This window comes from Clarias gariepinus, chromosome 2 (assembly GCF_024256425.1).
Source record: "Clarias gariepinus isolate MV-2021 ecotype Netherlands chromosome 2, CGAR_prim_01v2, whole genome shotgun sequence".
Classification (NCBI taxonomy): Eukaryota; Metazoa; Chordata; class Actinopteri; order Siluriformes; family Clariidae; genus Clarias; species Clarias gariepinus.
In genome coordinates this window covers 5872865-5887822 of record NC_071101.1, presented here as the reverse complement: position 1 = coordinate 5887822, position 14958 = coordinate 5872865, and the positions used below count along the sequence as shown (strand labels likewise).

General features: G+C 40.0%; 1 protein-coding gene and 1 long non-coding RNA gene across 2 annotated transcripts; one reads left to right on the top strand and one right to left on the bottom strand.

Moving 5' to 3' along the window:
- Positions 1-950: 950 nt before the first annotated feature.
- LOC128513013 (uncharacterized) lies at positions 951-8246 on the bottom strand. The gene is made up of 9 exons (XM_053486606.1): positions 8133-8246; positions 7604-8023; positions 7298-7514; positions 6967-7122; positions 6077-6291; positions 5833-5986; positions 5642-5751; positions 4797-5131; positions 951-1068 (listed from the first exon to the last, which is right to left on the bottom strand). The coding sequence occupies exons 2-9, from the start codon at positions 7898-7900 to the stop codon at positions 951-953; spliced, it is 1602 nt and encodes a 533-aa protein (XP_053342581.1). The 5' UTR covers positions 7901-8023; positions 8133-8246.
- A 1938-nt stretch (positions 8247-10184) lies between these two features.
- LOC128513639 (uncharacterized) lies at positions 10185-13398 on the top strand. Its single transcript, XR_008356415.1, has 3 exons — positions 10185-10458; positions 12474-12572; positions 12856-13398. It is a non-coding gene; the product is annotated as an uncharacterized LOC128513639 (long non-coding RNA).
- Positions 13399-14958: the final 1560 nt, after the last annotated feature.

The window sequence follows — 14958 nt, the reverse complement described above, 5'->3', positions numbered from 1 at the left end:
CTCGCTCTCCGCATTGATCAACACCTCCTCTCTCTTCCGAAGCCCAGAGGACCCTGCCGTCTGCTCCCACTTTCTCCTACGCTGCACCTTGACCACTGACCACCTGAACCATCACTGGACATGTCGGATCTCCACCTTCTGCCGTGGTTGACACCGGAGCCGGGAAACCCATGCAATTAGGACGCGCCTCCCTGATTGTGGCAGAATACGAACGCCGGTTTCGAGAGGGATTGTGGGCGACACACCATCTGGCGATCTGCCCACTTCGCCCGAGAAACGCACAGCCCCGGTGAGCAAGAGGAGAGACTCACTGGGTCCCCTCCACATCTCCATCGCTACCAGCACCACCATCTCACGCTTCACGGTTCAGGTAACACTCCAATTTGGCCACAAACGGGTTCGAAGTACCACGTTCATCGATTCCGGTGCTGCCGATAACTTCATTGACTCTACTTATGCCAAAGAATTGGGGTTAAAGTTCGGGCGTTATCCCAGCCAGTTCAAATTACATCTGTTAATGATCGTCCCCTTTCATCCAGCCCTATCACCCACCAGGCCCAGCCCGCCACGCTCACTTTAGATCAACACCATGACCAGGTTCAGCTCCACCTCACCTCCCATCATACTTGGATACCCCTGGCTGCTACAACACGACCCCCTTATTTCGAGGACTCAGAACCGGATTCTTCAGTGGGGGCCGACCTGCACCAAACTTTGCCTGCGGGCCCAGGCTGGGATGTGGTGCACGGAGTCCGAGGTCCCCATTGTCGACATCAACCCAATCCCGCCCTCCTATCGGGACGTGGCTGAGGTCTTCTGCAAGTGACGTGTCACCCTTCTTCCACCTCATCGCCCCTATGACCTCACAATAGAGCTCCAGCCAGGTTCCATCCTGTGGGGTTCTTCTTCGTGAAGCAGAGAGGGGTCTAACGTCGCTTGTGTGTCGACGATCAGGTGCTAAAAAAGATCACCATAAAGAACCACCACCCGTTGCCGCTCACCAACTCAGCCCTGGACGCCCTCTCTAATGCTACTGTGTTCACAAAGTTGGACCTCTGGAGGTCCAACCTGGTGCGCATCAAAGAGGGCGATGAGTGGAAAATAGCTTTCCTCACTCCCACCGGACATTATGAGAGCCTGGTCATTTCATTTGGACTCTGTAACTTACCATCGGCCAGCAGTTCAGCAGTTCGACCTCCTGAGAGACATGCTAGAGCGATAGGTGTTCTACATAGATGACATTCTAATCCACTCCCACACCACCGAAGAGCACATTCAACACAAGAGATTGCTTGCTCATTAACTGAACTGCAAGCTGAGGAAATGTGCCTTTCACAAGCACTCCACCACGTTCCTGGGTTTTGTTATCTCGCCCCAGGGTGTGGCCATGGACCCGCAGAAACTAGAAGTTGTGCGTCACTGGCCCCTACCCTGGACTCTTAAGCAGCTTCAATAGTTACTCGGGTTTGCAAACTTCTACCGTTGCTTTATCCCAGGCTACAGTACAGTTGCAGCACTACTCACCACCCTGACCAGGCCCTCATCTCACCCATTTCAACTCACTCCAGCTGCTATCTCTGCTTTCCGAGAACTTTGCCATTATTTCACCACCGCTCCCATTCTCCTCCATCCAGATGCCAATAAACCGTTCGTTGTGGAGGTAGACGCGTTGGATGTGGGCACCGGTGCTGTTCTCTCCCAGCGAGGCCAGAAGCTACACCCCTGTAGCTTCTTCTCCAAGAAATTTGACCCCACTCAGCAGCGATACAGAGTAGCGTGACCGTGAGCTGTTGGGCATTAAGTGGGCCTTGGAGGAATGGCGTCACTGGCTCCAGGGCACCAGTAAGCTGTTCATTGTCTGGACCGATCACTAGGACTTCCTAACCATCAGGAACCTTAAACAACTCAACCCATGGCAGGCACGGTGGGCACTATTTTTCGACCAGCACAATTTCCACCTGTCGTTCCGGACCCCGTGCCTGTCATCCCAACATCACGAATCATCGCACCTCCCCACTGGAATTAAAAATGAGGGTTTGGTAGGCACAGACTCTACGTGCCCCAGCACCTGATGTCAGAGGTCCTCCAGTGGGGCCACTCCTATCGCGGGACACCCGAAACCCAACAAACTCTACTGTTTGTAAAACAGGCGTTCTGGTGGCCCGCCATGAAGAGAGACATCGAGGAGTTCGTTCAGACGTGCCCGGTGTGCGCTAGGGCCAAGGATGTAAACCAGCCCATAACTTTCTTTTACTAAATTCAGATAAGACAGAGATATTGCTCATCGGCCCAAAAACCAGCACACAACAGCTTTTACAATTCAGCCTGCGTTTAGAAGGATGTACTGTTACTACTAGCTTAACAGTAAAAGACCTGGGCGTGATATTAGACAGTAACTTGTCTTTTGAAAATCATATTTCCAATATCACAAAAACAGCCTTTTTCCATCTTAGAAATATTGCCAAACTTAGGAGTATCCTATCCGTATCTGATGCAGAAAAGCTAGTTCATGCATTCATGACCTCCAGACTGGACTATTGTAATGCATTACTAGGTGGTTGTCCTGCATCCTCAATAAACAAGCTACAGTTAGTCCAAAATGCAGCCGCCAGGGTTCTCACTAGATCCAGAAAATATGATCATATAACACCTATATTATCATCCCTGCACTGGCTACCTGTTCAATTTAGAATTAATTACAAAATAGTACTACTTACATACAAGGCTTTAAATGGTTTAGCTCCCTCATACCTAACCAGTCTTTTGATACGCTATAATCCACCACGTCCCTTAAGATCACAAAACTCCGGACTTCTGGTAATTCCCAGAATTTTAAAATCTACAAAAGGGGGCAGGGCATTTTCATATTTGGCTCCAAAGCTTTGGAATAGCCTTCCAGACACTGTTCGGGGAGCAGACACGGTTTCCCAATTCAAAAGTAGACTCAAGACGCATCTCTTTAATCTGGCATACGCGTAACTCATCCCATAACCTCATACTCCAGTACACCTATCCTGAATGGCAACTACGCTAATTCTCTCCATCTTTTCTGTATTTTTCTACCCATCCTGAGGCATCTGGAGATTGTGCCAGCTTCAGTAGACAAAGGCCAACCCTGCGAGGTTTCTAAGGCATCTTGAGAAGGACTTGCTCCAGCTAGATTCTGCTTTATGATGGCTGGAGCTACACATTCTGCTCCTGTGCTTCCAGTGATCCTGACCCCATCTGCCCTCTGCACCTACTGCTGAACTGAATCTACACAACTTCTGTTATATTGAACTTTCACCTGCACAACACACTTGATGTTATTTCTATCTGTTATCACCCAGATGAGGATGGGTTTCCTGTTGAGTCTGGTTCCTCTCAAGGTTTCTTCCTATTGCCATCTCAGGGAGTTTTTCCTTGCCACTGTCGCCATCACCCTTGGCTTGCTCATCAGAAACATTTCATTCATCATTCATTCATTTCATTATTATCTAGACACATTTTTCTCACACATACACACTTCCAAATATTTTCTTTTCTTTTCTTTTCTAAAAAAAAAAAAAATTCTTTAATTAATTTTTTTTTGTGAAGCTGCTTTGGGATAATGACCATTGTTAAAAGCGCTATATAGATAAAATTGAATTGAATTGAATTGAACTATACTAACCATCGTCGACCGGTTCTCCAAAGCAGTACACCTGGTGGCCCTCACCGGACTCCCATCAGCAAAAAACACAGCCGAGCTGATATTGAAACACATAGTCCGCTTGCATGGGTTCCCAAATACCATCGTCTCGGACAGAGGGCCCCAGTTCACCGCCCGGTTCTGGAAGGCCTTCTGCTGTCTGATCAGTTCCACCAGTAGTCTGTCATCCGATTACCACCCCCAGACTAATGACTATTGGTCAGACGGAACGGACCAACCAACAACTGTAGCGCTACGCTCCGGATCCATCCAGTCTTTCACACATCCCAACTAAAACCCTTCATCACTTCACCCATGGTTTCACCCACCCCCCCTGCCCCTTCTCCCCGCACTGCAAAAATTGCTAGTCTAAAAATAAGAAACAGTTACTACATTTGATAAAAAATCTACCTAAAACTAGTAAAATTATCTGTCCATGCAGCAAGTAAATTTTACTTGATAAGAAATCTTGAAATAAGATTTTTAAATCATGAAATAAGTCATCTTAATTGAGTATTTAAAAGAGGCAAAAATAAGCTGAAAAATGCTGATTTTTAGATAAAAATACTTGCAATCAAGCTTAATACATCCAAATAGTAAGTGAAATATACTAAATGTAAGTGTTTTTTTAATGTTCATAAAGTAATGCATTAGAACAAGACAATATTTTAAGTAAAATTACTCAGTATTAGTGCAATATATAAAGTTACATTTTGAAACAAGTTGATTCATCTTGAAATAAACCAAAATCCATATTAAGACTAAGCCCAAAAAACTTTAAACCAGTTCTTATTCTTAGAATATACTGTATTCTACAGAAATCACAACCTGGACAGCAGTACGATAATAGTCAACATTTATTAAGCTCACTAAACGATATATTGTTGACAATACTACAAAATTAAGCTACTACAAAATACTACTAAAGGCCCAAATGCAAATTACATGGCAATCACACATTGCAATAATAACAGCACAATCAACAAAAGTGCTTAGTTAAACCTTAACATGCTTCAGGTGAAGTGCTGTTTAAGAGCTCTTCTAGCAAATAAACACAGAACATTGCTAGCCAAGTCATGAAGAAAAGCTACACAGAGGTACTATAAAACAAACAACCCCATCTGACCTGATAAAACGCTGCACATTCACATATTTTCCAAAGAAGGACTTCCATTCAGCTATTGCTCTTTTATATGTGCTAGTGGCATCTTGATTATGGATGGTATCACAGATAACCTCAGTTTGTATGACAGAGAGGAGCGTTGCAACACATTTTGGGTATGTTAAGTGCAAAGTGTAGTAATATGCCATTAACACCAACATTCCTTCCCAAAATTCCTCCAATGGAAGAGTGCTCACTGGTACGTTTCCCACAGCAACAATGGTGGATGTTCCATCAAAAAGCAGCACCGGGGAGGAGAGGGGCCGCTTCTGCAGGTATAACATAGCATCTTCACCGGGCTAGAATAGAACAAAAAAAAGGATAAAATGTTGAAGGATTTAAAAAAAGGAAGCAGCACTGTGCAACCTGCTTAAGCAACTAACAACTGAATTGCACTATCAGTTTACAATGCTCTGACTTACTATTGGAACAGAATGAAATACAATTATTAAAATAACAGTGAAATTTGTTTAAAATTTCTGAACTGTGAGCATGAAATGTATCGTTATTTTATAGTTTGCAAAGACTTTATAATTCATATTTATTTTTATTTATTTAACAACCTTCTTTTATCTCTGTTAGAGAGACGTTAAAGAAATGTTTGCTGAAGGTGTTACTTAAAAAAAAAAAAATCTCTACCTGTGTCCTGATTGCAATGTAATTTTGTTCTGTAATGACAAAAGAATCTTGAATGAAATCTCTGCTGAACTAAACTTTTAAGCTGCTCCTCTTATGTATGAATATGCACAAAAATAAAAGTAAATGGAATAAATGTTAGTGGCTGTTAAAGTATTAACAACCGCTCTCACCTTAAGGATATGAAGGAGAGCCTCACTGGCATTTCCCAGCCGCTTTGGTGGTGTAGTTGGGGAAGGAAAAAGTGATGGAAGAGCATCGAAGAGGGCAATAGTGAATTCCACTATGGACAGATAAATGGCACTTAATGAAATAGGTTGAACATGCTTGATGTATGGATTTAATGCATGGAAAGGCAATTTACCTCCATGCACATCCAAGGGAAGAGGAGGTTTCAAGATTTTCTTCCACACACCATAGAACTGCACCTTAGAACAAAACTCTGCCCATCTACCCTTCATTTCCTCTATAAATTTGCGGTTGGAGCCACCAACAATGCGACACAGTTCACCCATAACCTAAGATAAAAAATTTAGCTCAGTTAGTCAACCATTAACTAAACCTATCCTAGGAAAAAAAGGTATTCAAGTTAAGGTAGTTAAACTTACATTTTGAATGTCTTTGAAGCATGGGTATGCCTCAAAGACTTTTGTGGGTCGGTCTTCTTCCCTTGTAACATCTGAATTAATGAAAGCTCGCCTGGCCTCAAATTCAAGGTCCAAAATCTGAGCAACATCGCTTTGGTTGGGTTTTGCATTGGACTTCTTGTACATGTTGCTCAAGGTTTTGTAGTGCCTTGCCTGCATCTTCAGACTGTCATGATCTCATATGGGAAAAAGCAGAAAGTAATTGTAACTGTCAATATAAATATAATAAGGCATGGTATTACTAGACTGACAAAAAAATCTAAGTCTTAAAGACAATAAAATTCTTCAAATTACTGTTTTTATAATTGATAATTATTATCATTAGTGCTTAGGTTAAATGCATGTTCAACAAGGCTGTACTGAACTGACTCTTTTCTGTGTGTACTTCTTGTTATGTCATGGTCCTGAATGCTCTATGTTAAGTCTTTACTGAAAATAATTTAGTTATTATTTTACAAAGGCAGGTTTAAGATACCCACCTGTAAAATTAAAATTAATAAAAATCTTTTAGGTAATTTGATCTACAATACTCATGAGGCATGATGGATGCAACTAGCATGACACAGGATTTAAAAGTCGCAATCTGCAATGAATTATAGCTACTACAAGATGTTTAAATATTTTACCATTGTGTGGTCATCAAGTGTAATACTGTTACCGATGGCCAACTGACAAGATGGTATGAAGGCTTATATACTGTATATATATATATATATATATATATATATATATATATATATAAAACAAGGTAAGGGGGTTATTATTGTAGATATATGGTGGAACTGATCTGTAAAAGGAGATACAGATACTGTAGCATTTTGAGAAGCAGCTAAGGGTGATGGCAGACTTACCAACAACATCCTCTGGGGGTGCAGTTGGAGGAGGTGGAGCTGTAACAGTCCTGGGTGTGGAGCATCGAGCTGACTTGGATGATGTCAGTGAAGCCAGGGTGGTACTGCTTGGCTTTGTTGACACACTGGGGGGTAACTGCAATAGGGGTGATTTCTCTGGGGAAAATAATTGAAAATTAAATTAAGAATAGGAAAATAACTAGAAAGTACAGACAAATATCCAATATTGTGCCTAACTTGCAATGTTTCCAAATTTAAAGGCAACTGTGGTCTCTTTTTGTTTTTAGATGTCTAAAAATTAGTACAACAACAGCACATTTTCAGCACACACCTGCACTCGAATTGTCCTCACTGATGTCATCATTGCTCTCAAGAATTATGGTACAATCACTTGTTTCACCGCTTAGGTCACCGTCTGTCCCAATGTCTGTGTCATCTGAGCTGAAAAGAGTCTTCTTGGCTTTGCCTCGTTGTGGCATGGAACCCTGCCTCTTCCTTGGAGACCTCATGTTTTGCAGTCGCTTGTACAGTTTGGTGTAGATGGTCAGCTGTGATACACCATTTATTTAAAAAATAATTTTATCTTATTGTTGTCTCACTCAGTTTTGGTTTTTTAAATGTGAAAAGGATGACTTACGTATGGCATGTATGCATCAGCATCACGTAACATAGGGTAATACTCAACAATCTTCTGTGACATTGCTCTCATTTCAAGTTTGGAGGGGTAATTTACTTCTTTCCCCATGGGACTAGCTCGGAGGATTGCAACCATGCTGGTAACGGTGTTCCTTATAAGTCTGCAACAGAGCTCCTTTGACATCTTACAGTCCTTTTCCTTTCCATTGCGGAGCAATGCAAAGTACTGACTGCGCACCATATCCAGCTCTGAATCTGTGTACACCACATACTCTGGTGGGTCTGGCATTTTCATCATTTTATCAGCAGTGTAGGAAATGGGAGTGGAGGTTTGAGGCTGACATTGTGGCACATCACTAGGAAAGGCTTTTCTCCCACTTCGATGACAAGTGTTGGCATCTTGATCAGTAACACTTTCACACTATAACAGTTGCAGTGGATAAAAACAAATAAAATACAGATTAGGAGAAATAATAATGTCAGACAATTTGTACAGTAATCATTGCATTTGTTGTATATTGTGTATTTACCTTTTGACTGATGAAATCCCAAAGCTTCTTTCTTTTGAGGAAATTTTCAGGGCCAGGAAAAAGATCCTTCAGGTCATCCCGGCTAAAGCTTTTCAAAGCTTCCTCATCAATATTGGCAGCTGTAGATTGGTAAATAGATTGGTAATTTAAAATTAGGTTTTTTTTTTTTTTTAACTCTCGAAGAGTTACCATTTATTTGGCTATATGTTCAAAGCACAAATACATGTTAGTCTGTTTTTTTTTTTTATTTCTCTTAAATGTCTGAAAGTTCTCAGTTATCCAGATCATAGTAGTCATTATCTGCATTAAAATAAAAAAAATAAATAAAAACAAAGTCAGCTGGAATTCAAAGAAAGTGTTAGGCCTGCAACCAATGACTATTTTGAAAGTTGAGAGGTCATGGATTGATGAAAGAATCATGATAAATCATATAATACACTACACCATTCCTAAAAACTCTTGCATATTGTTCATATTTTTTAATTCAACCACATCAAGTCAGTAATATAATGCAACTTAACCCATTTGCTCAATTGATGTGCTTAAGTACAGATTTAGACACTTTATTTACATTTTCTTCTACTATACTCAACTACATTGTTGAGGCCAATTTGGTCATTCTAATTCACTACATTTTATATGACAGCTTAGTTTTTGTTGCTGCACTGATTATAGGTTTTAAATATCAAAACCAATTTCTGACTATATGTTTCCATAGTAAGTAATAATTACAGAATACTTTGTGTTAAAAATTAAATGAATAAAAGACTAATTAAAACATTGTTGGAAATTAAATCTGAAAATTACCTGATTTAGAGTCAACTTATTAAATATAATCCAAAAGTGCAGCGACACAAGTAAATGTAAGTAAGTATGTAAGTAATACTTTAATACTGTGGACTACTCTGTCCACAACAAGGTTCCAGGTATATTTTGTAAAAAAAAAAAAAAAAATAAAAAAAAAAGGCTGGGACGCAGACTGATTATACTCCAACGAACACTTCAGTATATATACAATCCCGCATTCGAAGTTTCAGAAATAGATGCTTAGGCAATCTTCTTACAAAACTAAAAAACGTGACTTACCCTGCAATACCGACAATATGGTGTTGTCAAACGTATCCATGCCAAGATTATTGTTCTAGCTCGCTTCCCAAGCCTGGACACACAGTACCTGGTAAAAAAAAAAACGGAGCTGGAGTAAGCTAGCAAACGTTGACCTGCCAGTTGACCATGCTAGTTGCTAATACCCTTATCTCATCTCACCTCACCTCACCTCCGCGCAGTGGCCATAAGTACAGTAAATAGATTCACCGCGAGTTTTTGGCGCTGCGAGTACGTTTCAATCTTTCCGCATGAAAAATTAAACATTTTTGGCGGCCCTATCGGAAGCTTGCGGACCATGCAGAACTTCGCGGAACGTCGGCGGGAAACCGCGGCAGCTCACGGTGCCCAACATCGCATCTCACCGTGAGTCAAACCGCATAGGTGAGATAGGGGTATAACAAGGTAGCACGTTAGCTAGCCATTACAAAATGCAACTCTCTTAATAGTATCGTGGTCCTAAAATAGTTGTTTTCAAAAACGTAAATTATAAATAAACTTAAAGCTACTAACCTTCAACTGTTTGCTATGTTCTCATAAAATCTCTTCGGGACCAGAGCAGGAAATAACTTTTTCTTGTCGCCGGCAAATGAGGTCATCAAGGTCGACATAAATGACACTGCGCAGACGCAGAAAATATATATTAAAAATATATTCTTGTTTTGAAAAAGCTATAATAAAATAAAAAGTGATTGCTCAAAAACTAATTAAATAGCCTCATTTTAAATTGGAATAACTTAATATAAATATAGTATTTAAAAAACACTCACCTACCTTTCCCATGATCCCTCACGGTCATGCAATGTAGACGACAAGAAGAAGAAGAAGAAGGCGATTTACAATGGCGGTTTGGAGATGTATGATATGTTTCGTCTTTGTTGCTTTAACTCTGAAGGTCCTCCTTAGCCACATAAATGCAGTTCATGGTTGAAGTCAGGATTTTTGGGTTTATTGTGGAATAGATGGATGTGAACAGGATTTCAGAGTTTTTAACTCGTTCTTTCGCCACATTAAACGGACGCACCCTCTGTATTTGACAAATGGATGCCCATCAAGAGGATGGAGGACGACATCTACATCACGCTCTTTAGGCTCGGAAGTTTTTGGTGTTTCGGTCTTTGCCAACTGTAGCACTCCTGCAACAACCAGCACTGTGGAAATATTGACTGGTGCATCTTTGCCTGAAACGCAGCAGCCTCAGCTTACTGGCAGTCCTGTCACCGTAAGTGTTAAACTAATTAAATAAAACAATTTTAATTTTATTTGAGGTTGTATGACTTTTACTTATTCTACTGTGTTTTCTACTGCTCAGACTTTTACATTAAGCTACTTCTGTCTCTCACACACACCTGCACCTGTTCCCCTCTCCCACTGTGTGTGCGACCCCAGCCAATTCGTTTACTGTTGTTCCTGTCAGCAACAAAGGACACAGGCTCCTGTTGAAACTAATGAAAGGATAATCTGTTTAGTAAAAAGAAAATCAGCGGTTCATTAGTTTGTGGTTGTTCAGGTTTTCTGCAGAAAAAATATTTAGCAGAGTTTGCGACCAAGAGATCACATTAAATGTAAAAACTCTATCTCCCTTTACAACAGCGCCACAAACTCCGGTCTGAAGAAACGAGTTAAACTAAAGTCTGTCGCTAACTTGTAAGCCACAAAACCTGAACCGTTTACTGGAGGGGTTTCGTATAAAAAGAGATGCTAGATAGCAAACACAGTAAGATACCATATAACTAAAGACACGACCCCCACAGCAATACAAACACTGCAAAAATGGTTTTAAAAAGCTGGTAAAAACACTGCATCGGTAGTAGTTTACAGGACAGACGCTGTCAGTTCTTAGTGTCCAACTCGCTAATGTCAAACATTTCAGACTGACCACAGACATATGGTCAAGTCAGACATTATATAGAACACGTAAAAACAGTTTGTCTTCAAACGACCCCATAGCAGGCACTTTATTTTTTTTAGTTTACATCATAGATAAAATAAATAGATTAATTTTACCTCAGTCATTGTTTGAAAACATGAAAAACTTATACATTTTTCAGTCTCAGTTATAAATTCAGATGACCGCCTGTAATGTCGTCAACCAGATATGCCTTTCACTTTGAATTGAACCTGAAGCATTTTGTACAAGAAAATACAGAAATATATACCTTTTATCATTAAATAAAAATATACCAGGATATGGATTTTTGTTCATATTGGCCAACCCTAATTACACCAGCTTAAGTAACTTGCTTATTTACTTAGTGAAAACATATCGTTTTTGCCAGGTGCTTGGAGTTAGGTTTATGCTTAAACTTGAATTTAATTTGTCTTGCAAAAACTATTTTTGTCTTTTTAAATACTAAACAGGGCCCGGTTTCTCGAAAGCTTCTTATCACTAAGTAGTTCTTAAGTTGTACCTTAACCTCTCTCTTAACGTTATGACGCATTTCCCGAAACGTTCTTACGCTAAGTATCTCTTAGCTAAGTCACACGTTCGTAAAGTTGGTCTGGACCAACCTTAACTCGCTCTTAGTGTAGTTTCAGCTTAAGACGCTAGTGAGCAGCAGTCTTTATAAATCAGCGGTGTATGGAAGCACATTATGGCACGTTATCAAAGTCATATTAATGATTGAATATACTTTAGACCTGTTTATGAATTTTATTTTATTTAATATCAGAACTAGTAGAGTGACTTTTAATTAGCCTATTTCATAATGTGACTAATGCATTAAAATTGCCAATCACTTTTAATATCTCACCTGCGTGGTCTCGCACTGTGGCCGTAAGTAGGGTTCATCATGATTCAGAGCGAGTTTTTGCGCTGTGATTACGTTTCCATCTTTTCGTGTGAAAAATTAAGCATGTTTAATTAAACGCGGAACGTTAAAGGAACGTCTCGGACAATCGCGGCAGCTCACGGTGCCTAACATCGCCTCTCACCGTACGTCAAGCCGCATACTGTAGGTGAGATAGGGGTATTAGGCACTGTGAGCCGCCTCGAGAGCACTAAGTACCTTTTATCCCTCCCCCCTGAGAGAGCTTGGCCAATCAGCTAGGCCTCCGGCTGTGAGAGGTTACAGCATCACCCGGGGATCGAACCAGTGATCTCCGGATGATGGGGCGAGCGTTTTACCACTGCGCCACACGGAGGCAGAACGTTTTTAATTTTGTGAGTCAATAAAAGTGAGTCCAAATAGGTATAATTGCCAATAGGAATATAATTTTTTTTATTATGCGCTAAAGGAAGAAGCTGTTGCTGTAACATCCACAACCAGACCTGATATTGCCAGATCTGCGGCGGCTTTTGCCATCAGTGTCAAGGAACAGTGCCACTTGTCACAGGTATATTTGTTTTAATTGGAAAATACACTACATTTACATTTGGCAGACGCTCTTGTCCAGAGCGACTTACATTTTATCTCATTACACATCTGAGCAGTTGAGGGTTAAGGGCCTTGCTCAAGGGCCCAACAGTGGCAACTTTGTGGTTGTGGGGTTTGAACCTGGGATCTTCCGAACCGTAGTCCAAGGCCTTAACCACTGAGCTACCCCTGGCCCCACACTACAGACACAGATATCTTGTTCATGGTAGAAGAATTTACTTTAGTTCTAACTATTTTTACAGAGAATGGTCAACCATATAATCTCAGGAGTGCAACAATATCAAGTTGTTCTTCTGGATACGGTGAAGGAGAGAATGAGAAAGGTGTTTGAAGAGCATCCTGACCTCACCACTCACTTTCAAGATGATGTTTTGGCTACATTTGATACGTTCGTGGATCCTTTCTCCACCATTGCATATGGACAACATACGGCCACTCGGGAAGTAGTCAACCCAGAGGAAGTAGTAGTATCCCAGAAGATTTGCTGGGTAAAGCAAGGTCTTTCAAGGGTCATGTCCATAAGGAATAAAAGTTTTTACTATGTACCTCTAATTGAAAGTCTAAAGCAATTATTGACTAATGTGAGAATCTTCACCATGTTGAATACTGCACCACAGAGAAGCAGAGAGGGATACTTTTACAATTTTACTGATGGGTCCCTCTTTACATCTCACCCATTATTTTCTCAAAGGCCTAATGCATTGCAAATAATACTGTACACGGATGAAATTGAAATTTGTAACCCCTTAGGGTCCCATGCTTCTGCAAATAAATTGGTCATGTTTTATTATACTTTGGGTAATATTGATCCTAAATTTAGATCAAAATTGATTGCAGTACGACTTCTTGCTATTGCTAAAGCAAATGACATTTCTCAGTGGGGTGTTGATGTTGTACTGAAAAGAATTCTTCAAGATTTAACATTGCTTTACAATGGTGTAAGGATTGAAACATCAGCTGGTGAAACTGAGTTGTTTGGTGCTGTGATAGCTGTATGTGGAGACACACTTGCCCAACATGAGGTTGCTGGCTTTAAAGTAGGAGTTGTAAGTTTGTATTAAAACACCTTATTCTATTAGGACAGATAGAATTAGATGAGTTTAATTCAGCCATTCAAAATTTTCCTTACTCACCTCTCGAAATACGAGATAAACCATGTCCTATTAGTGTCGCCACCCTAGCAGCTAACGACAACAAATTAAAACAGTCTTGTGGGCAGATGTTAATTCTTTTAAAAATATTACCATTTCTTTTAAATGCAGTGGACAATGAGTATGTTAAATTTATTCTTAAGTTAATTGAGATAGTTCAGATAGTTCTTGCTCCCATTATTTCTTTTGAAACTGTATTGAAACTCCGACGTATGGTTGAACAACATCTGCATCAGTTCAAACAACTTTTCCCTGAAGCCAATGTAATACCCAAGCAACATTATATGTTACATCTTCCTAGTCAAATTATATCCCTTGGTCCTTTAATAAGGAGTATGTGCATTCGCTTTGAGGCAAAGCACCGCTATTTTAAGCAGTGGGCTTCCAAGTTAAATTTTAAAAATGTTTGTAAATCACTAGCAAACCACAATCAGTTACTTGAATGGTGTCAGAATGAAATAGCTACTGAACATCCAATTTTTGCAAATGAAAGTGAATCAGGGCCTGTATCAGCTGTTACAAATACTGAATATGTTAAGAAAAAAGAAATAGAGGAGTTCACGCAATCCATTGTGTCAGTGAAATGGTATGTTCTTAATGGCAATAAGTACATTAGTGGGAAGTCCTTGATTATTATAGATGTGGATGGCACTTTCCCAGTGTTTGGACTGATAAAGGATATCTTTTTGATAAATTCCTCTTTCATTGCTTTTGAGTTCCAGCGCTATGAAACTTTACATTTAAATCAAGACTTTTTGGCATATGAAGTAGCTGTGCCCATTCTTGCCCAAGCTACAGAATTAGTACATGAGCTCATTGATTATAATTCATACTTTTCTATTAGTTTCAAGGAAAGTGTGTTTGTGCCCATAAAATACAGTCTTTGTGATATTATTGCCCAGAGAAATCATATTAGGGATGCACCCTAATCTAGCTTACATCAGCTCTGGTGACAAACATTAGCCATCAAATTTTCCATAAACAAATATTCTGTTTCTGTTGTGCCACAATAATGCTGGCATGCTACATTTAACAACTGTCAAATGATATGAGTTGTGGTTCACAAATGTTTTATCTTTCATATTGTGTGGACAAATTTGAAATCTGTACACTACGTTGAATAAAATATGTTTTCAACAGATGCCTTATGTGCAGTTCTTAAATCAAGCAAACTGAGTTTGACACAGAATCTTA